Below are 22526 nucleotides of genomic sequence, written 5' to 3' on the forward strand. Positions count from 1 at the left end.
ACAAACATTAACAAATACACCCATTTCGTCAATTCATGACTAACAATGTTAAAATCAAGGGGTAAAGTTACAAAAATGCCTCTTCAAGAAGAGTAAAAAAAAAAAAAAACCTGCAACTCATCTTCCCCAAATTGATTGGGAAAGATGAGTTGCAGGTATCCTTGAGTCTTGGCCGGATGTGCTAGTGGAGTCTTGTCCCTTCATCTTTGCCGGATCAAGTTTGTCATTATCAGCCCAATTTTCCTTATACTAGTGAAAATTTTACAGTTTTTATAATATCTTGTAAAAAAATAGTTTCTTTTATCCGATAAAAAAAATATTTATTCATGATTAGATCCTTTATCTTTCTCTTTACTGTTAAAGCTTTGATCATTCATTGAGATGAAATGGAAATGGTAAAGTTACTCAATTAAGAGAATGAAAAGTCCACATTCCTTCTAATTTTTTAGATTCCTTTCACCGATGCTTCACAGTTGACGACCTACAACTGAATACATCGTCTCGGTATCAGTCGAAGAAACCAACGAAATGGTGGACAACAAGCATCGCTTTATATAAATAAGGAACACATTCAGAAAGAATAGAGATAAGGAAATATAAAAATCGGCTCAGTTACCAACTTTTATTTGTTTTCCCCATCAAACTTCCAAGATGCAAAGAAAAGAAAGCAGAATTCATGGCAACAGCTCATTGCCAGACAAAACATGGCCAGTGCATTAAAGCAAAACCCATGATTCTGATGATCGTACGACCCCATCATCAGAATCAGAAAAAAAAAATAAAAACAATGATGAACTGTTTAAAACTTTGCCATCCAAAAATCAACCCAAGCTGCACAAAATGCTGAGAATGTTTCCAACCTCCTTAGAATCGGCAACCCCTTCCCCATCAAAATCTAAGCTTTGAACAAGAAAATAAAGCCCAGCCCAGAAATTAATTCTTACTGTGCAGTCAAGTTCATAAGATTTAGAAAAACTTTACCATTTCCATTCTCTTAATTGAGTAACTCTTTATGTTCTCTCTCTCTCTCTCTCTCTCTCTCTCCTCCTTCCACTCATCAGAGAATGGAAAATTGGGCCAACGATGACAATCTTGATCCGACGAAGATGAAGGGACAAAGCTCTACTAGCTCATCCAAGACTCAAGGATACCTGCAACTCAGATGAGTTGTAGGTTTTTTTTTTTTTTTTTTCTTTCTTGAAGGGGCATTTTTGTGATTTTAACACTGTTAGTCATGAATTGACGGAATTGGTGTAATTGTTAACATTTGTAAACCTCAGGGGGTACGTAGAATTATCCAAAACTGGGGGGTAAAATTATACTTTCGTTAAATCTCAGGGATGGTATGTATAAATTACCTAAAAAAAAAACTAAATTATGAAAAAGTAGTCCGTAGACTTTGGGGAATGTTCACATACGCTCACGTACGTGAACAACTCACAGCCGTTAGATGGAATCTATTCTGTGGGAATGTTCCATCTGAACGGCTGTGAGTCGTTCGCATACTCACGTACGTGAACATTCACCCCCGCTCACGTACATGAACAACTCACAGCTGTTCAGATGGAATCTATTCTGAGCCTTAATTTCCTCTGGAATTGTGAGTATATATAGATAGACATGTTGGGAGAGAGAGAGGTAACGGAGATGGAAAAGAAAGCTTGCAGAGACCATGTGTTGGTGCTTCCATTCCCAAGCCAAGGCCACATAAACCCAACCCTCCAATTCTCTAAACGATTAGTCTCAAAAGGCCTGAAAACCACACTAGCTGTAACCATCTTCATCTCCAAATCCATGAAAGCCAAATCTAGTTCAGTTGGTATTGAAACCATCTCTGATGGCTTCGATGATGATGGTTTCACAAAAGTCGATAGCTTCCAGACCTACCTTTCATGTTTAAAAGAAAGAGGTTCACAAACCTTAACTGTGCTTATAAACAAACTAAATGACTCAGGTTACCCAATCAAGTGCCTTGTGTATGACTCATTCTTACCATGGGCTTTAGATGTAGCCAAAGAGTTTGGGTTGGTTACTGCCTCATTCTTCACTCAGTCTTGTGCAGTTGATAACATATACTACCATGTTCAAAGGGGACTTCTCAGCATCCCACCACCGGACCAGAGTAGTACTGTTTCAGTTCCTGGGCTCCCACCACTTGAACCGCAAGACTTGCCATCTTTTCTTTTAGTAGGATCTAATCCCGTTTACCTGGCACTTCTTGTGAATCAATTCTCTAATTTAGATGAAGCAGATTGGGTTCTTGTGAACACCTTCGACAAGTTGGAGAATGAGGTGATTATTGAAACATTTCAACTTTGTTCAATTTTTTAAATTGTTTTATGAGTTGTTATCTTCATGCAGGAGTTTTTAAATAATCCAAGTAAAGACTTTTAGTTTTAATTTCTAATCATACATTGTCTTACTTTGGGTTATTTTTATTGGGAAGTGTTCTCTGTGGGGACGACTTCCTGAGTCCGGATCATGTCCTTGTACAAGTACATGAGTAGCTGTCCATGTTCCCTTATTAACTGACACGTGAATTTCCGTTAACTTGTTACCTTATCTACCTCTACCACACCAATTATTAAACCCCTTAACCTAGTCATAACGAGTATATTCTTTCTCTCTCTCATTTATTATTTAATCTTATTTCTATTTCTCTTTTTGATTTTTTATTTAACATTTATTATTTATTTTAAAATTTTATTTAATCCCACTGTAACTCAGTTACTTGGGGTACGGTTTAACGGGCTCGACCAATACCGATTTGATACAGCGTTCTATTTCTCATTTATTATTTAATCCCATCTCTACTTTTCTTTTAATTTTTTATTCAACATCCACTATTTGGATTGTTTTTTATTTATTTTAATTTTTTAATTTAATCCCATTGCAACTCACGTACTTGGGGTTTAACGGGCTCGGCCGATATTGTTTGGATACGATGCTACAACATATAGAACAGTGCTGACCATACCAATAAAGATTGAAAAATAAATTTGAATGTGGCCGACTCACAACTAGTCCCTTCTTCTATCTCTCATTTATTATCTAATCTTACTTCTATTTCTCTTTTAATTTTTTATTCAATATCCATTAGTTGGATTTTTATTTAATCCCATTGCAACTATTTTGTTCCTAGCTTAGACGATTTAGTAATCAATATCGAATACATTAATGGTCTCGGCCAATATCGGTTCGAGACAATGCTACAACAAATGGGATCAAGCCATGTGGTTGACGATACCAATAAATATTAGAAAGGAGGTTGAAGTGCGGCATGGATGGATGGGACAGGATAGGGTACGATATCGGATCGTCTGAATCGGGCAATTCATTTTGGTATCGATTGGGGAACCAATTTGATACCGATTTAACCAATATTTTATTTTTTAAATCTTTATTGGTATGGTCAGCCACATGGTGCTATTCTATTTGTTGTAGCACCGTATCAAATCGGTATTGGCCGAACTTGTTAAACCACAAGTACTGGGGTTGCAATGGGATTAAATAAAAAATAAAAATAAAATAAAAAACAATCCAAATAATGGATGTTAAATAAAAAATTAAAAATAAAAATAGAAATGAGATTATATAATAAATGAGAGAGAGAAAATGGGTAAACTCGTTATGAGTCGACTAAAGGGTATAATAAATGGTGGGGTGGAGGTAGAGAAGCTAACAGGTTAATGGAAATCCACATGTCAGCTACTAAGAGAGCAAGGACAGCAACTCATGTACTTGTAAAAGAACATGATCCGTGAGTTCCTTGCGAAGGCATCAATAGGGTGGGGTAGTCATTTCGCCCCTCTTTGTGTTTGGGCTTGGGCACTACACTTGGGTTATTTTGTTCCTCATAAGTTTGTTCTCTCTTTTTAGGTGGTGGAGTGGATGGCGAAACTCTGGCGATTGAGGACGATTGGACCAACTTTACCATCCATGTACCTGGAGAAGGGGACAGAAGATGATAAAGACTACAATCTTAATCTCTTCAATCCAGACACTACTGTGTGTAAGAACTGGTTAAATAATAGGCTAACTGGAATGGTTGTCTATGTGTCATTTGGGAGTGTGGCTGCGCTTGGAGTTGAGCAGATGGAAGAACTAGCATTGGGTTTGAGGATGAGCAATAGATACATCTTATGGGTGGTAAGGGCATCAGAGAGAGACAAGCTAAGTAACAAGTTTGTGGATGAAGCTTCAGAGAAGTGTTTGGTGGTTTCATGGTGCCCTCAGTTAGATGTATTAGCCCACAAGGTAGTAGGATGCTTTGTTACACACTGTGGATGGAATTCTACTCTAGAGGGACTTAGCTTAGGAGTTCCAATGGTTGGACTGCCATAGTGGATAGATCAAACCACTAATGCTAAGTATGTTGAGGATGTTTGGGAAGTAGGAATTAGAGCTCGGGTTGATAACAAAGGGATTGTAAGAAAAGAAGAGCTAGAGCTTTGCATAAGCGAAATTATGGAGGGAAAGAGAGGGGAAATGATTAAGAAGAATGCCATCAAATGGAAGAGTTTGGCTAAAGAAGCAGTGGATAAAGGTGGAAGTTCAGATAATAATATTGATGAATTTGTAGCTCAGTTAGTTTCCACCTAATATGAATTTGATTGCTTAATAGGAATTCCCATACTTTATCTTCTTATGATCTCCCCATCGAGCTAAATCTGGTTGGTAGAATAAGACCCTTAAACTTTTTCTTGTTCAGGATCTTTTCTCCTTGTTTTCCCCCTCTTTTTTTTACCCTTTCTCCTTCTAGGGTTTAGTGTACCCTTGAGCTTCTTTGAATGTAATTCTCTATCCACCAAAAAATAAGATAAAATAAATTTATGATTTCATTACTCAAATGGTGGGTGTGTAAGTGGTTTATGTGGGACAAAATTTTATTGCTACCCCATTGTAGGCACTGACTTGGAATCTCGAATATTACCCTGGTATCAGAGCCATGCTTTTCTAACTTTTTCTCTCCCTTACTGGAGGGAGCTCTGCCACTTCCAAGTTGTTTTTCGTTTGACGTAATAGAGCACTTTCCATACCAAGTATGCTTTGGAGTTGCCTTTTCTAAGGATCCACTCCATCAGAATGGTTATGACATTTCAGTCTTCTAGCTCTGGAAGTTTATGTGCAGATAACAGTCCTTGAGCACTAGGTTTGGGTCACAGGTGAAAGGCCTTCGTAAATCCCAGTTACATGCTCGGAAAACCTTCTACATATATTCTTTTGGCCTTAAGACAAACTGAGGTTATACTTATCCTGTTACCTCTCCGAAAGGCATCTTGGCATAGCATCTCCATTCAGTAGGAGACCATATAATCATCATTTCTCATGGCTTTACAACCTCCCCGAGCTTCCTCCGCAAGTGCTTCCTCCATTACTCTTCCCCAGTCACATGCAGCAAAGGTAGACTATCTGTATGAACTTAGTTATACTCCTGCTGATCAATAGATTCATCCTACAAACTTTCCCATCCTAAATCCTTATAATGTATTCCCCCAGAATCCATCATCCTTGACTACAAAGATTAAGACTATTCTTTCCCCCAGAAAGACCCCTGGTCTGAAGGAATATGTCCAAGCCCCACCATTCTCTCAGAACCAGGTGACTGCCTCTGGCAAAGAACAGTATTTTCCCATTGAGATAAGCCCTGAACTCATCAGGCAATGGCTTGCTCTGGGATATACTCATCTTCACCTTGGTGCAGTAAAGATCACCCTTACCTTGCACGGTCGAAAAGGTCTTCCCATGGTGATGAAAATGGATCTTCTGGACACGAGATTCAAGCAATATCCATATGCCACCATTACCAATGTTCAGACTACTCTGAACGATGGAACAGTCTTCTATACTCTGTACCCCAATTGCAACATCTCCCTGAAAGATCCTAATCTCCCCACAGCTTGGAAGTTTCTCATCCAGATCAACGGCGCACCTCAGGTAGAATCTGCTATTGTTGCAACCTTGCAGTACCAGATCTGCTACAGGCTCCAAAATCATGCTTTCGACCTCAACACTAGTCATACCAGTAATGATTCAGCCCTATTTCTATAGATTGATTCTGATAGAACACCTACCATCACACATGTTCCGAAATAGCTCAGCAGATTTGAACTTCTCAAGCTGATTCCAGAAGCTTGGATTACAGCTTATGAATCTACTCATGCAGAAATGGCTACTCCTCGGATTATTTCTACTGACCCTTCTTATAGGCGCTTAGAAGGAGGAAAGACGGAAGTCTGTTTCCCTAAACATGCAAACATGTGTCCTGCAGTCCCAATTCTTCCCCAGGAGCTCCTAGCTCGTTTGCCTCATGTCCCTATTGATGCTTTTGATAGCGGCGGTAACCCAATCTATCGATTTCAGAGTCCTACAGGTCATAAATGATTCAATATCTGTCATTGTCTAGATTGTTGTCATATTGATGATGATGATGAACCCCCAAGGCGTTGGAAATCTCTCACCCAGAAGAAGAAGAAAGAGAAAGTGCCAGATCCCCTTTGGCAACGATAACAACGTGGTTGCCCAAATGTTGGCCCTCTTAGTGATGATCCCGGCAAATACCAATTCATTGTTGAATATGGTAACAGAAAGCCTTGTTCATTAGGATGCTGCTCCCCCTAACCCATACCCTACTATATGATGGGTAGCGGATCCTCCTCCTCCATCAGCAAAAATTTCCCACAAGTAGCTGACTATGAAGATGCCAATTAGAGAATGCATCGTTGGAAGGTCACTCCTCCAAATACAGCGGACCAAAATGGCCAGAGGCCTAGCAACTCTTCTATTGAGACTCAGTTGAACTGGCAAGCAGAAAATCCTATAGTTCTGAATCAATACCTGCAGAAAATTGTTTCTTACCAGGAACACACCACGTTGGCCTTGCAAAAGCAAGATCTAGACGTCAGATACCTCAAAGAGAAGATTGAAGCTCTGCATACAGAACTTATGCACATAGCTACAACAGTTAAGGTTGTTGCATATGCTTCTGCCCTAATCTCAGTCCGAGAAAAGGAAAAGAAAGCATTAGAAGAACAGCTCCGTTGGGTGCAAACCCCACTCCAGACACCCTACACCCCTGCTGTCACAGCTAACACCCCTTTCTTCCCTGGTTTTCCTCCTATCATTGAGGTCGATTCTCTGAACAAACCTCATACTTTCCCGATCGAACTACTCAAAGAATTACAACGTGACTAGAGACGCAGTAGCCAAAGGAAATCATCATCCTCATCTCGGGTTAGATCCACATCAGTCCACTCCCAACCTTCCCCACAACAAAGTTACCCATCGAGTCACCAGTCTTACTCCCAACCCATATTCCAACCAACCTACCTAGCCCTACCAAAACCTCCTAGTTTTGTTCCATATGTACCTCCATCCACCAAACCACCATCCACCTAGCCAGCTTGTTCTCCTTTGGTCCCTGCAAAGAATTCAAATATCTTGAGTGCCTTTCTTGAACAACTCCATTCTACCCCTTCACCCGCACAACCCTTCCCGGTTCTCTCTGTTCATGGGCATAATGATTCAGACTCTGTTGAGTCTAATTCCTCCACTAACTCAGGAAGCCATTTTCCTCCTGCTTTTGCTACCCAGCCAAACTCCCAACCTGACCAACAGAACACTACTAGAGTCACAGAGCCCATCATTTCAGATGATGAGGAACATACAGGAGAAAATGCTCCCCATGTCAACCAACAGGTCCCACTGCGGGACTACCAGCCCTATCAAAATTAGGATCCCAAACAACTATTCACATTTGATGGAATCCCATTCCACAAATGGCCTGATAAGATCTCAGAGTTCCACGCATGGTTGGTCTCTGAACTACTCCAAGAAGGAATGACTTCTCATGCGGCTATTACCAAGTTTCTGGCAAGAACACATGGCACACTACGAGAATGGTACATGACTCTTGGCCCCTATAATCAGTTGCAATGGGTACAAATAGGCATTGATGAATTTGTATCTCAGCTCTACAATGAGTTTATTAGTCTGATTGAGAGCAACAGGATTAAGGCTCGGGAAGAATATTTCTAGATGAAGTGCTGCTCTTTCCAGAAGTCAGACCTCGAAAAACATTACACTAAAATAATGGATCGTTTCTACATTCTTGGCGGTCTTGATGATGTAAACATGAAGCAGGTTTTCTTGAACTCTTTTCTAGAACCTCTTGGTAAGGATGTTGTTAAGAACTTAACCATCCAAGGTCTTCAGCTTCATCATATCACTCTTGGAAGACTGTACCAGGAAATTCAAACAGCTCTCTAGAAGCTTTGTGATCAACAACAGTTTTTCAAAACATGGGACAAGACTATAGAAAAGCTCAAGAACACCTGTGACACTTCGTACCTAAAGATCAAATGCAAGGATAAAAGCTGTACATGTCCCATAAAGAAGCAATCACACTTCTCCAGAATCCACAAGCACAGATCACCTTCCCATAAGTGATCTACCCACTCTCACCAGTTCCACAAGAACCCCAAGAACAAGAAATACAAGTATTTCAAGAGGAAGAAATTTTGGGGAAAGACTTCTGATACATGCTACTCTTGTGGCAAGAGAGGCCATTTTGTAAAAAATTGCCCTGACAAAAAGAAGAAGACCAATCTCATGCATATGCTGACTAGGTTCACCATCAATGATGAAGATGATGCAGATATAGAGTCACGATACTCTATAGATGAAGAGTTCCCCCCAGACCTCTTATTTGCCCTAGAGGTCCATGATTCAGAGACAGAATCTAAGTTCGATATCGAGTCCAATGGATTTGAACCCGTCCACCCTCTTCTTAACTCTGACCCCCCATTATTACTGGCCACTAAGGTTCTGCTACCTTTAGCCCCCTTGTATATAGTCCCTACCACATGGGATCGTCCAGTCAAGATTATTGGATATTTTGACACTGGCGCTACCATGACCATCTTAGCACCACATGTTTTACCTTCCTACTGTTGGAAACCTCACAAACAATACTTCACAACAGCCGATGGAAAAACCTTTTCAGTAGATCTCATCTCAAAAGACCCAGTCAAGTTCAAGATTTTTCCTACTTTGGTCATTAGCCATAGAGTCCTAGGATCCTCTCTACCCAGCCGTGATGCCCTTATTGGTTTCGACCTTCTCAGCAAGCTCCCTTCTCTTCAATGGAGTGTCCGTGGTCTAACCTATAGGAAGCAATTCCTCCCCTAGACCTCAGTTTCCAACCTTTTTCTAACAGTTTCTTTTGCAGATATCAAGCAGCAGTTGATCTCCCAATGTTGTGTTGATTCTCACACCGAATTCCTTACTAAATGTGATCATCCCTTATGGCAGAATCCACAGTTCTTCAACAAGCTCCCTTTCAAGAAGAATGAAGATGCAAATCAAACCGAAGCCAGTCACACAGGCATGAACCCGTCCCATCTCACTCTTGCCCGAGAAGAAGTCACCCTCCTGCAAGCTCAAAGCCTCATTGAACCAACATCCTCTCCATGGGCATGCGAAGCATTCTATGTTAATAAGAGAGTAGAACAATCTAGAGGCAAACTCAGGCTAGTCATCAATTACCAACCACTCAATGCTTTCCTAGCAAATGATAAGTTCCCATTGCCAACCAGAGCTACCCTTATGCTACAACTTTCGGAAGTAACAGTCTTCAGCAAGCTTGATTTAAAAGCAAGATTTTGGCAACTCGGCATTCACTTGGATGATAGACCCAAGACAGGTTTTTGCATTCCTGGACACCATTTCCATTGGAATGTCATGCCATTCGGTCTTAAGGTTGCTCCATCTCTCTTTCAGAAGGCAATGATGAAAATTTATGCACCCATCCAGTCCCAAGCACTTATCTACATTGATGATATCCTTCTTTTCTCCAAGACAGAAGAAGAGCATCAGCAGTTACTTACTTAATTCCATGCAATCACTGTGCAGTATGGCGTCATGCTCTCACCAAAGAAAATGGAGATCGGAGTTCCCAAATAGACTTCCTTGGTGTCACAATTAACAAAGGAAAATATGAGCTTCAACCTCATATTGGGAAATCTCTCCTTCAATTCCCCGATGGTCCTCTCACAGTGCAACAGCTTCAGTAGTTCTTTGGTATAATCAACTACATGACTGAGTTTAGTCCACATCAAACTCAGCATACAGGACCCCTGAACCATCTTCTTAAGAAGAAGCCCCCCCCATGGTCAGCAATACATACCAATGCAGTCAAAACTCTTAAAACTATTGCCCAGTCCCTCCCCCCTCGACAAATTCCTTCCACAGGTCTCAGAATTTTGCAAACAGATGCAAGTGATGAACAATGGGCAGCAGTTCTCTTAAAAGAAGCAAAGGATGGCACCAGATAGGTCTGTGGTTACAGAAGTGCACAATTCAAACCATCAGAACAGCATTATCATTCCACCTTCAAAGAAATACTGGTAGTCAGGCGTGGCATTGAAAAACTCCAATTCTATCTCATTGGCCATACATTCCAGGTCGAGATGGACATGTCTTCTTTCCCCAAGATGCTTCAGTTCAAGCAAAAGGTTCTCCCTGAACCACAGCTCCTCTGTTGGGCAGACTGATTTTCACAGTGGTCTTTTAAGGTCAAGCATATCAAAGGCAAAGATAATATCCTTGCAGATTTCCTTTCCACGACAAAAAGGCTAATTCACTCCTTAATCCCTATCCCATGTATGCCATTCTGGCATTCCTCTCGATCCCATTCCTCATCTTCCCGTGCTTCCTCTTTTCGATCCAATCCGAATGAACCAGGACCATCTGAACCACCACCACCGAACCCCCCTTACCTGATCTTGTTCATCTTCTTCCCGTCCTTCCCCCAGAAATTTATTCAGACATTTCTGGCAGGACCATGGTTGGTTACAGTACCCAAACATACCAGTCCCTACTTGCAGTCCTTGTCCACAAATATGGTCTCCAATATAATTGGATGGTTTGTCATCCAGATTATCCATACCTCACTCTTTTCACCATTACACAGTTCTATATGTTTGAAAAAGGGTTCGTGGTATTCTTTTGGCATCCCCCACAAAATTGCCATGTGTTTCTCCACTCCTGGCCTCATCCACTACTTACGACGAACCTCTTCCAAGTACGGGTTACCGTCCAGGCCCAACACCTTTCTACATCTTGAAGTTCCCTCTCACTTTGCTAGGTTTCTTCAACTCTTTGCTCCTATACCACATTGGATAAATATTCTATCCGGCCTGCCCCACGACCACCTCTTTGTCACTATCCTCTTCCATCGACCTGTTGACCATATTCACCCTGATCTTATTGAGCCTCCAATCCTTGACCAGCATCTCATAGCCTATAGCCCTTCTTTCTCCATCCTTGGAACCAGTGATGATGACCTCTTTGCCCAAAGGGATGATAATGAGTCTACACGGGAAAGATGGAAGCAATTCATGTGTACCATGTGCATAGAGAATCAAGTGGACCCAGCCACTCTACCTCCCTCACTTATTGAGTCCACCCGTATTGCATGGGACATCAACAATGAGCTACAACACCCAATGATATGTCACATCATGAGGCACCATGTAGAGTATGAAGTTCGCCAATACTTCCAATATGGCACAGGCCTTGACTCTTCCAGCAGCCCCGAGACAGATTAAAGTATTTACTATGTTTGTTGTGTTATGTGTATTCGTGTTATGTGTATTTGTCGTTTTATGTATGCCCAATTGTTAAGTTCGGATTTCAGTTGTTGTTAAGTCCGCTTGTTTGTATGAAGTTTGTTGTAATGGCTTGTAATGGCTATATATAGCCTATAACTTTGATGTATTTGATCATCTTTGGTCTATGAATAGAATATTACCCTACCTAAGAGAGGTATTTTTGAACTGAAAGAGGAAGGGGATTATTCCAAGTTGGTGCCTAATATTAGAAAATTCAATTAGGCATACACTCCAACCGGCAAGCCACCAACCAATTAACCGACCAAGCAGTTGTTTGCTACACACTAGCTTATTCGTAATTAAAAAAGTTTATGAGGATCAGTAAGAAAGGTATCTCCTCACACCCTATTCAAGGCTACTCAAGGATAATGCTCAGAGCATGTCGCTATTGTTGTTTGCTAGAATTTTTAAGTGCATGCTTCTTAGGGGTGGTTTGGATGCATATGGCAGGACCATTTGGGACTATGCATATCAAAAAGTGACACTCAATTTGGTCATGACTGGGGTCACTGCAGAAAGTGAAAAGAGGTGTTAGGTCTAAGGCCAATAGTTGATGAAGGTGGTGGCACTAGAACGTTAGCTAAGGCCATAGTTGAAACCTTCCCATCCTTAAAGTGTATGGTTTTGGACCTGTTGTTGCCGAAGTCCTCCTTCCGTGGTCCGATCTAGTCCAGCGCAATCCTGCACAATAATAAAACCAGAAGGCAGGAAAGGTTAACACCCCAAGGTATGTCACAAGGGAGATGCTTCCAATGCTTAAGTTAGAACTCTAAATAAAACAACACTTAAAGGGGCCCAAAGATGGACAATTTGGTTCCGAAGTCCTGCTTCCCAGTGGCCAAAAATGGGTCTTAGAGTCTCAAAATCCCAGAGTCCTCTCTTAATTCCTTCTGCTCTTCGTTATATATCTAGCTCTGCTTTCTGAATGTCCTTTTTACCCCTTTTATAGGGTTACGTAGTCTCTAGGGTAGATTAGTGATCCGATTTGGGGACCGTTAAACAAACTGTCAGTGATTGTGCCCTTGGTAGTCCACATGTAAAGCTTGTTCGTGCGTGCCTTCAGCATGGACCGTAGTCATTTCTTTCTTTGAGCTAGTTCCTTAGTCTGGCCTTGTCATACATGTCTGACTAGTATTGGAGGCAGGATATGAGCTATATCATAAGTCCCCCACTCCTTCGAGTTTTTATGAAGAGTCAATGGAATAAGATAAGCTTTTTAAAATTTTTTTAAAAAGTTATGGGGACACAAGGCAAGGGTGTGACGTGGCACATGGCACGTGAGGCTATATACTGGTTGGGATTAGAGGGTATCATAAGTTCCCCATTCCATTGAGTCTTTAGGAAGAGTCGATGGAGTAAAATATTCTCATCTGACGCATGCAGGGCCATCTATATTTTATTCCATGGAGGATCTTCTCTTTTGTTTGTTGCCAGGTTTTTGGGAAGTGTTTCATATTTATTGGCAGTGGCAGTGGAGCTAACGGTTTGGGTCTTGTCCGTAATAAATTTTTGTGCCTTTTGCTTTTTTATTTGAAAGGGGTCTTGCTCTGGGCCATTGGATATGGGGCTGTTGGTTTTGAGAAACATATATATATGTGTCTCTTCTTCCGCTAGGGTTTCTTCTATTGTAAGTTACTTCCCCAGTGCTCTTTCAGTGTTCGATAGTCTTTGGACAGTTTCTTTTCTCTTTGAGTCGATCAGTTAGCATTTTTGTAAATTACCCTTTGTTTGTTTGTCTGGGTGGAAGTGGAGAAGATGACTTTAGAATTTGATAAGGGGATAACGTGTCCGTGAGTGAGAGTAGTGGCTCGCTATAGACACCTCATTTTGTCTTTCCCCCCGGAGGATTCCCATGACGATAATGAGCACCCTCCAAGGTGTAGAGTCATTGTATCTGTGGATGTAGCGTTAATGTGCACTGCCCAAATCCATTTACCGATCGTTGATTTCCCATGCCAAAGCCTAAACAAGAGCCTCCAAGCCCTCCAAGATCCCCCAAAAAGGCTAGCCCTGATCCAGACCCCCAGGAACCAGCCTAGCCCAGCGTAGAACTTGGCCCAATTAACCCATTCCATCCTTGTCGACACTCGAAGACCCTGAGTCGACATCGACCCAACCTTCCATTGACATCAACATATCCCAGTTAACTATTGAGCAGATTATTCCTACTGTCTAACTTACCTTGACATTAAGAATTTAAATATCGAAAGCCGAGCCATTTCCCTCGATGTCGACTTGACCCCAATTCAATGTCGAATCTGTGCAAATTTGAGAAGCCCAAACTTGCCATGTTTAGCTCTGACCTCGATTCCTTTTGGGACCAAGCCTATTTTTGGCATCTTGGATGCATATATTGGCTTCCTTAGGCCCCAAGAAATAATTCCTAAGGTAACTAAAAACTTGCCCACACCCCATTGGCCATAACCTTGACCAAACACCCACTGTTAATGCAAAGACCCTTCCTTTCGATGATTAGGATCAAACCAAGTATTCCTACACGAATTTGGGAGTGCACACACCCCTCTACATCTGTAAATGCAGTCTCTCTCACATTGAGGAGGGTGACATGAACTCTATAGGAGCATACCCACAACTTCCACATGCCTCTAGCCATTCTCCACTCTAGTTCCTTGAGTCTCTAGCCTTTGGCCCCAACTTGGCCTTAGCCTATTGCCTCCTTGCCTTCTTGAGTGCTACTATCCATAGTTGAAGCTTCAAAATCAAAGCCTAGAGTCTTCAATCTAGTGATTTTGGTGCTTGGACAATGAAGTGTCGCTTATAAGGAGACAAGAGAAGCCATTATAAGTGTGAAACTTGTTCCTGTACAAATCTCTTGAGTCACGAAAGGTAAACCTCCACATCTTCGGCTTTCAATCTTCTTCAAACTAGGTAGGAGACCCTCTCTCTTAGTACTCTTAGTCCATTTGTTGATTACTATTTAGTCTATTTATTTTGCATCTCCGATGGAGTGTGATCCCATCTCCATAGATGGTGAACATACAATCCCCTTCTCTATAATGAATCTCTTATTTCTCACATGCATGCATCTTGTATGATCCCCATCCCCTGTAATTTAAGACTCCCCACATTCATTTCCATGAAGTTTATCTCATGTACATTCAGATATCATGTTGTGTCTTCTATAAATCATCAATCTTAACTTATGTGTGCATCCCATGTTTTCTAGTTCCTCCACATCATGCATGTAAATTGAGCCATCGTTCTTTAGTTTTCATGCATCTATCATTCAAACATGCCAGCTAGAGTCGATCATGCATAAGTCATGTAGGCCTTAAGTCCTTTATTTTACTTTTCCATATACTAACCTTTTCCTTGTAGCCGAACCTCCGGGTATATGTTTCTTCACTTTCCCTTGTATCTTACTTATTTTCATTACTTTCGTACTTTGCATTCTCCCTCAAAAAGCATATTTTTTTATAAGCCCTCAAAAAGCAAGTTACGACCTTACCCTGCCTAGAAATAGAAACACCATCAAGTCTGAGCAAACTAGGGTGCCTAATACCTTCCCCGGACCGTAACTTGATCAGTACCCAGACCAACACATCATTTGTCCTCAAAAGATCATAACATGAGAGTCATTACATTTATATTTTGGGTCCTAGACTCTCCTCTAGGTGGCGAATCCAAAACATTCAATTCACTTCTCTTCTCCCTAAAAAAAATGTATGATGTGGATGACACGTGGGGATCACCCCGCCATGTCATTTGTCCTCATAGTGGCAACTCCACTGGGGATAACTTTTACTTATGTAAAATAGGTGAGACTTTTGATGTGCTTGGCATATATGTTGTACTGTTATAACATGCTTTTTTTCTTTCATTGTATGCTTTTGGATGCTAACTTCTAAGCACTAACTTGCATTATGATTTGCATTCACTATCACCCACCGTTAGTCATCCAACAACGTATGGTTTAACCCCATTACATACACCTCAAGGCATAACCCTGGGCCCGGTGTGTAGACACGCGGCTTACCCGAACTCACAATTCTTAGCACCGTACCATTTGGTATATCAAAGATGCTTGCACCACCGTACCACTTGATCATCTTACTCATAGGAGTGGTGAGAGGTATATAGGAGCACCTTGCTATGGGAACCCTTTTTCGGTCCTATTATCCTTAAACCAGCATGCATCATGTAGGATCTAAAGCCCAATGCTTAAGTCACAACACACTAACTGTAATATTGTTTGAAAATCGAATCAAAACTTTATTGACTTTGTTCTTAACTGGCCTGATTATTCATAATCTCGTCTTGGGCTCACTTTGGCAATATGCAATCCTTGATGTATGGGCCAGCCTAGAACTTGATCAATTTAGCACCTACACTTAATAACCCTTATTTGGGATTGGAGTGTTAGTTGTGAATTTGTTTGCGCATCATATTGCATATCACACCTTTCCTAGGGTGACATATTTGGGGTACAACGTTTCTCATAGGCCTAGGTTCTTCCCAAATCCACTTTTGGTATAATCATGAACCTATCTTAACTAGGAACCATTACTTTGGGGCGGTAGGATATCGATTCTACAACTAGTTGGGCTAGGATCAGAAGAAGATTGGTTTGCATTTTAAGTCCTCCTGAACCAGATATAGGTGATACCAAAACAATCATATGGACATGTAAGAGCTAAAGGCTCAGATGCAACCCCTAATAAGCCTAGTGACCAAGATGGTACCAAGTGTCACTACACCAGCTCCACCGCAAGCCATTCTAGACCAGAATCGTACACGACTCCACAATGATTCTTCATTAAACCCTAATCTGGCCTTAGAGGATGAGGTCATCACATCTGGGTTACAACTCTCTATTGAGTCAATTGGAACCCAACTTCTAAAGTAAAAGGTTGTGAAACTGGAGCATACTATGAAGAACGTCAAAGGAGTAGAGGACAAAATGATTGATTCTGAAGTACTTTGTTTTTTCCCTAAAGCACGTTTACCCGAGGGTTTACGTAGGCCAAATGAGAATCAAGAACTTTTTTTAGCAACAAATGAGTCAGGCATTCCAAATGTCTTTGACTGGGCCCGCCTTGAGATGGCTTATGTCTTTAGATTCCTCTCAAACTCCCACTTGGGATGATATGCTGAAGGCCTTTAAGAACCAATACTTTGAGATGGAGTTGACCCATCGAGATCTGGAAACCACTAAGCAAAAGGCTAATGAAGGGTTCACCCAATACCTGATGAGGTTCAGGTCAAAAGCTGCATTGATGTGGGACCGGCCCACAGAAAAAGAACAGGTCAAGATGATCATCAAGAACCTTCAAATGGATTACAAGACTCAATTATTTGCCTAATCCTTTACCACTTTTGAGGCCTTGTTTGAAGCGCGCTAGCAAGTTGAAGATGCCTTAAACCCTTCCGATCTGATCCAGGAAAATTCTAAACAAGGCGTGACATTAAACAACCAACGAACTAGAGTTGGGAAAAGGACCTTTGCAAGTAAGAATACTGAGGTAAACATGGTGGCACCAACAATAGAGGCCCCACTTTTGATTAAGAATAATGCCCCAAGGGTGAGGGAGAACCGGCAAAAGAGATAATTCACAAATGTAGGCATGCCATTGAGCTTAGTCCTTAAAAAGTTGATCGAAAAGGGACTATTGACCAAGATTCAACTGGCTAACTTGCCAACCCCATTACCAAAATGGTACAAGCTTAACCTTTATTGTGAGTACCATCAACAAAATGGGCACACGACTGATGACTGTTATCAATTGAAGCATGCAGTTTAGGATTTACTCGACGAGGGAAAATTTGCAGTCCAATTAAGCCAACCAAATGTGCAAACCAATCCCCTTCCACCACATGATGGGAACTCTAAGTACATTAACAACCTTGAAGAGGAGGATCGGCCCATTAATCTACAAGCCTTGATCATGCCGGCCGAAGGTTAACAAGATCCCTCTGTTACAGAAAGGCCTGAAGAGTTGGTCCAAGCCCTAACTGCCATCACCATAGCGGAACCACTATTCGATGATGTGATCATGATACATAGGGATCGATGAGGATGAAGACTCTCATGACTCTGACAGTGATCACTCCGATCATGAGATCCCAATCAAATCCATACCTGAGGATTTGCAAGAAGATGGGAATTATAACAGCAACTTTGTTGACATAATCATTGATGAACAAAGCAGTGATTGGTCTGATAGCTTAACTAGTAGCCTATTTGGGATCGATCCATCATTTGATCCGACCCAAGAAAGGGACGAACTTGTTTCGATCGTCTAACAATTGAGGGATATCATCACGATACTTGGGCACGATCATTTGGACCAAGATGAAAGGCTATATACCACTCTCGAGGAAACTTACCAAGTCATAAAGGAAGCTGACGCCTCCATTCAGACTTATGTTACCAAGAGTCCCAACCCATTTGGGCCATATAGTTGAAGTGCTTACAGACAATACAAATGTATAGAAGACAAAAGATCCTTATACAGGGATGGCCCAGGAACTCAAAAACCTGGCCCAGTTCATCAGGGGACATGTCAGAGACATGATCAATGGACAACAACACACGTAAGCATTCCTTTGAGAGCGTCAAGTTGGAGAAAGGAACTTGAATCTCTTGGGTAAAAAACATAATAGTAGCCCAAGAGCAAATATAGATCCTACAAAAAAAGAACCAGGGAATGGATGAACGGCGGTTATGGGACCGATATTGTAACGCCCCCAAAACCACCCTAGCAGTTTAGAGGCATTGACGGTCTACAAGATCATTTATGTCAAGGAGATATGAACCAGAGTAGAACTAAAACATAAACACATGTCTAAAATGTATAGATTAAGACTTCAACTAAAGTAGGGTAGTCAAACTAAGCTATTACAACTTTTAAATTAAACTTAAAATTCTTAAATAAAGGTTACAATCTCTAAAATTAAATTAAACTCAAACAAACTATAAGTTCTTCTAAAATTTAAAGAAAGTGTAAAGTTTCTAATAGTAGTTGTCCTCTTCTAATCCAAACGCTTCGTCCCCTTGAACCTCCTTCTCTAGTACATCCTCACATCCAGGTTCGCATTCATAAAGTTGTTCATCTGAAAAATGGTGAGGGTAAGCTTTGGGAAAAGCTTAGCAAGTAAATCCACAACAATTATACAGGTATGAAAACATGCACAAGTAATACAAAATATAAAGACATACAATAATATGTATATATAGATCCAGAAAAAAAATAATAATAAAATGATCAATAACCATATTTTCTTATCACTACTACCGTAATGAAAAGTATATATGACAACAATCAACAAAAGATATATCGAAAGAACGTAAAATAACAAACACATCACTCCCTAATGGACTAGTGTGAACTAGTTACCATACACTGGTCAAGGCCCTCATGATAGCGGCGTATGAACTCCAGCTATGATCAACTACAACACCACTGTCCCCTCTCAACATCAAAAAACTAATGGAGAAACTAGTGACCAAACTTGCCCTAGACAGAGTCAAAGCCCCCGAAGGTTTTACTAGCAATGCCCTCCTAGAGAGTTTTTTATCATCTCCCTCTTTCTAGTAGTCCACATAGTTCTAATAAGGGTAAGCCTGTAGTTCAAAAACTCGTCAATTTATCCTTACCCCAACATATTCACCAATGTCGGTAAGGTAAACAACAAAATAACAATCAAGGGTTTGCTTATAATTTAAAGCTATACATTCAAGTTCGAAACTTAGGGTCATGACTCCCCAATTCCACCCTAATACATACTATTAAAAAGAACAAAAATAAAGTTTGAAAATAGTAACTTTCATCAACATATCAATGTATAAAGTGAAGAACAATAGTAGAAAAGATTGGGCAAAATCTTCGTAATCACTTATCCAACAATAACATCAATGAAAATTAAAAGGTAAACCCTAACCAAAATCAGATTTTTATGCATCCAAAAACATCGTGCATTAGGTTATAATCAAGAAGAATCATTCATAGGCCTTCATCATACTATCAACAATTAAGCATTGGATTCGTTAGTCTATAAACATGATATTATCAAAAATTTTGCACACACATATGTGAATTAAATCATAAGGAAATCACCATTCCTTGTAAGCAATCATGTGTGAACAATTTAAATGAGTAAAAGCATGAATGAAATATTTTTTTGGCATGATAAATCTCAATCTAAAACTAAATTTCAGGTTTAAAACAATGTTTCAAAACAAACTTTATATATAAGGAAAATATCAAGTATAATGGTTGAAGATCTACTCACCTTGTGTGAAACGACTAGGGTTTCTATAGGTGACCTCAAATCAATGCTTCAATGATATTGATTTACCTCTTCCTAGTTCAAAATCACTTTAATGGAGTCCTATGATTAGGGTAATGATGAAATCAACTTCAAGGTATTGCTTAAACTTGGATTTGAGAAACACAGATTTTTGGTAGAATGACCTACCTTCAGTAAATTAATGATATCTCTCTAGTCAGATCTCTGTTTGGACTGATTCAAGTTGGGTTACAAAGATAAGAGATGAAGTTACGTTTTATCGTGAAATAAGATTTCCTCAATTCAACTCCAAAAAGGACCAAAATTGGACATCAAGTGGCTGATTTTGTATAGTCCGAATCTCCTTCTTCTTCTTCTTCTTCTTCTTCCCTTCCTCTCTATAGTCCACGAATTTTCCTCTCTTCCTCTCTCTCTCTCTCTCTCTCAAATTTATGATAAAGGGAATGGGGTTTGGAATTTGGTTATCGAAATTTAATGCTAATAAAAGAGAAGGAGATGAGAAGAATTCTATTTAATCTCTAACTAGATCTCTTTACTTTTTCTCCAATGAAAATATTTTAAAAGGAATCTTGACTTAAGATTTTTAAATTAAAATTTTAGATTAGGTAGTTTAATTTTAGCTAAATTCTTTTTTGATTGGGATTTTATTTTATGAAGACTTTCTTATTCCAAGATTGAGTTTCCAGTCAATTGGAGATTGTCACCTCACTTTCCTTATCAATCCATAATACTTCCCTAACTAAATTCTTACAAAATTCAAAGACCTCCCAAGCTAGAATCGTGGAAGCCCCTTTTTAAGCCCTATAAAATTATAAAAAATAAAATATTTAATTGCACCTTTAAAGAATAGAACCTTAGACCTCTAACAAATTAAATTAAATGTCTAAGCACTAGGCTAGGTTACTAACTATGAATTATTTTCCAAATCAAATTATGTATCTTATAAATAAAACCCTAATTCTACACTTACGCAAGGAATAATTCAAATTATGGGTGTTACACTATGGCACACTACTTACTATCATATGTACATCCTAGCAAGTCCAAGATTCTACACTTCAACTTGCGCCAATCCTGTATTAGGTAAAAAGATCAAATTACCCCTAGTCGAAAATCAGGATATTACAATTCTCCATCCCTTAACAAAATTTTGTCCTCAAAATTTAAATTTACCTAGATCGTTAAATAAATGTGGGATATTACAATCCACCCCCTTATAGAAATTTCTTCCTCAAAATTTACATATCAAGATCTCTAAACAGTTTCGGATACTTGGATCGCATTTCATCTTTGTAACTACCTTGGACCCCGGTGACAAGGTTTCCTCAGCCTTATTGGCGACATACTATTGTTGGGTTATTGTGGGGGTATCATTTTGACACATCATCATGGGGTTGGAGTCATGTCTCATAAAATATTAAAAATGATAAGGAGTCGCCACCTAGGATTAGGGCCTAGGACCCAATGGGTGTAGCCCTATCCGTTACGAACAGAAATGGGCTACAAGACTTCGCATGGTCTGGTCAGGGATTCGGGTAAGGGGTCAGATTACAAGCATGGGAAGGTGTTAGGCACCCATCTTGCCTGGTGAAGACCGGTCTTTCTGTTATAGATGCTAGAATAACGAATATTCTCTCTTTCTATGATAATGATGCTACATGATGTACATTATTCCTATATTTATAATATATACATTAAAGCGATAAAAATACAAGACACTACATCGCGACAATGGAAATGCAACAATTATACCTCTATATGAGTATACCTCAGACCTTGACGATCCCTTGGCTCAGGGAGAGACGGGCGAATGGACCAAAACTGGTTTCTTCGAATAGGGTAATGGCTCTTTTGGATATCTCTTGTTATCTGTAAACGGACATAATAACGATGGTGAAGATAATCTTTTGTTATCCGTACATTGATGGGATAACGACTTGAAAGGGAACAAAGTTGCTTCTTTCTTGAACGGGTAATCAACAGATCTACCCACACTTTGGAATCTCGCCTTAACGGATGCTCAAAAGAACGGGAATCGGAGCAGAAAGGGCTTAAACTCGGCCTAGGAGGGTCTCCCTACCCTGAAATTTCATGAAATGAGGGGAGGGGGACCCTCCTATTTATAGGGGGGTGTCCCACACCCTCTGGCCTGGATAGGTCCTCCACGGCACCGTGGGTGATGTCAGCCTACTGACGTCGTAGCCCTCTGCGGCTGCGTGGTTCTGTACCCTATCGTCATGGGGCACTGTCCACGGTACCGTGGACAGTGAGGTCCCCCTCTTCCCACCTTTTGAACCTAAATGGGCTTTTTGTGGTGTTCAGAGTGTATCTGGACCCATGGGCCCTGTCTTTTTGGTCCTAGGAAAGGGAAACGGGTGCGACGTCCATTGTCCGTGTCCCATCGTCATCATCGTCAAAGGTGGTGACAAAATTTTAGTGTCTACAGTTTGCCCCTCTTTGGCCGAGGCCTGTGCCAGCAGCCGAAGGGTAAAGACAAAAGACTAACTGATTTTGTCACCAAGAGCATGTACTGCTGACGCCTTGCTCAAGGATGGCAGAGTTGCAAAAGAAACCATATGATAA

The 22526-nt window shown here is 40.5% G+C and overlaps 1 protein-coding gene across 1 annotated transcript in view; it reads left to right on the top strand.

The window, feature by feature from the left end:
• Window positions 1-1612: 1612 nt before the first annotated feature.
• LOC122660991 (mogroside IE synthase-like) overlaps window positions 1613-22526 on the top strand; it is a 29108-nt gene continuing 8194 nt past the window's right edge. Inside the window, exons 1-2 of the mRNA XM_043856269.1 lie at window positions 1613-2292; window positions 3880-4034. Coding sequence (XP_043712204.1) covers window positions 1621-2292; window positions 3880-4034 — 827 coding nt within the window. The 5' untranslated portion in view covers window positions 1613-1620. The remainder of the gene's footprint in view (window positions 2293-3879; window positions 4035-22526) is intronic.

Source organism: Telopea speciosissima, chromosome 5 (genome assembly GCF_018873765.1).
Source record: "Telopea speciosissima isolate NSW1024214 ecotype Mountain lineage chromosome 5, Tspe_v1, whole genome shotgun sequence".
In the NCBI taxonomy this organism is placed as follows: domain Eukaryota; kingdom Viridiplantae; phylum Streptophyta; class Magnoliopsida; order Proteales; family Proteaceae; genus Telopea; species Telopea speciosissima.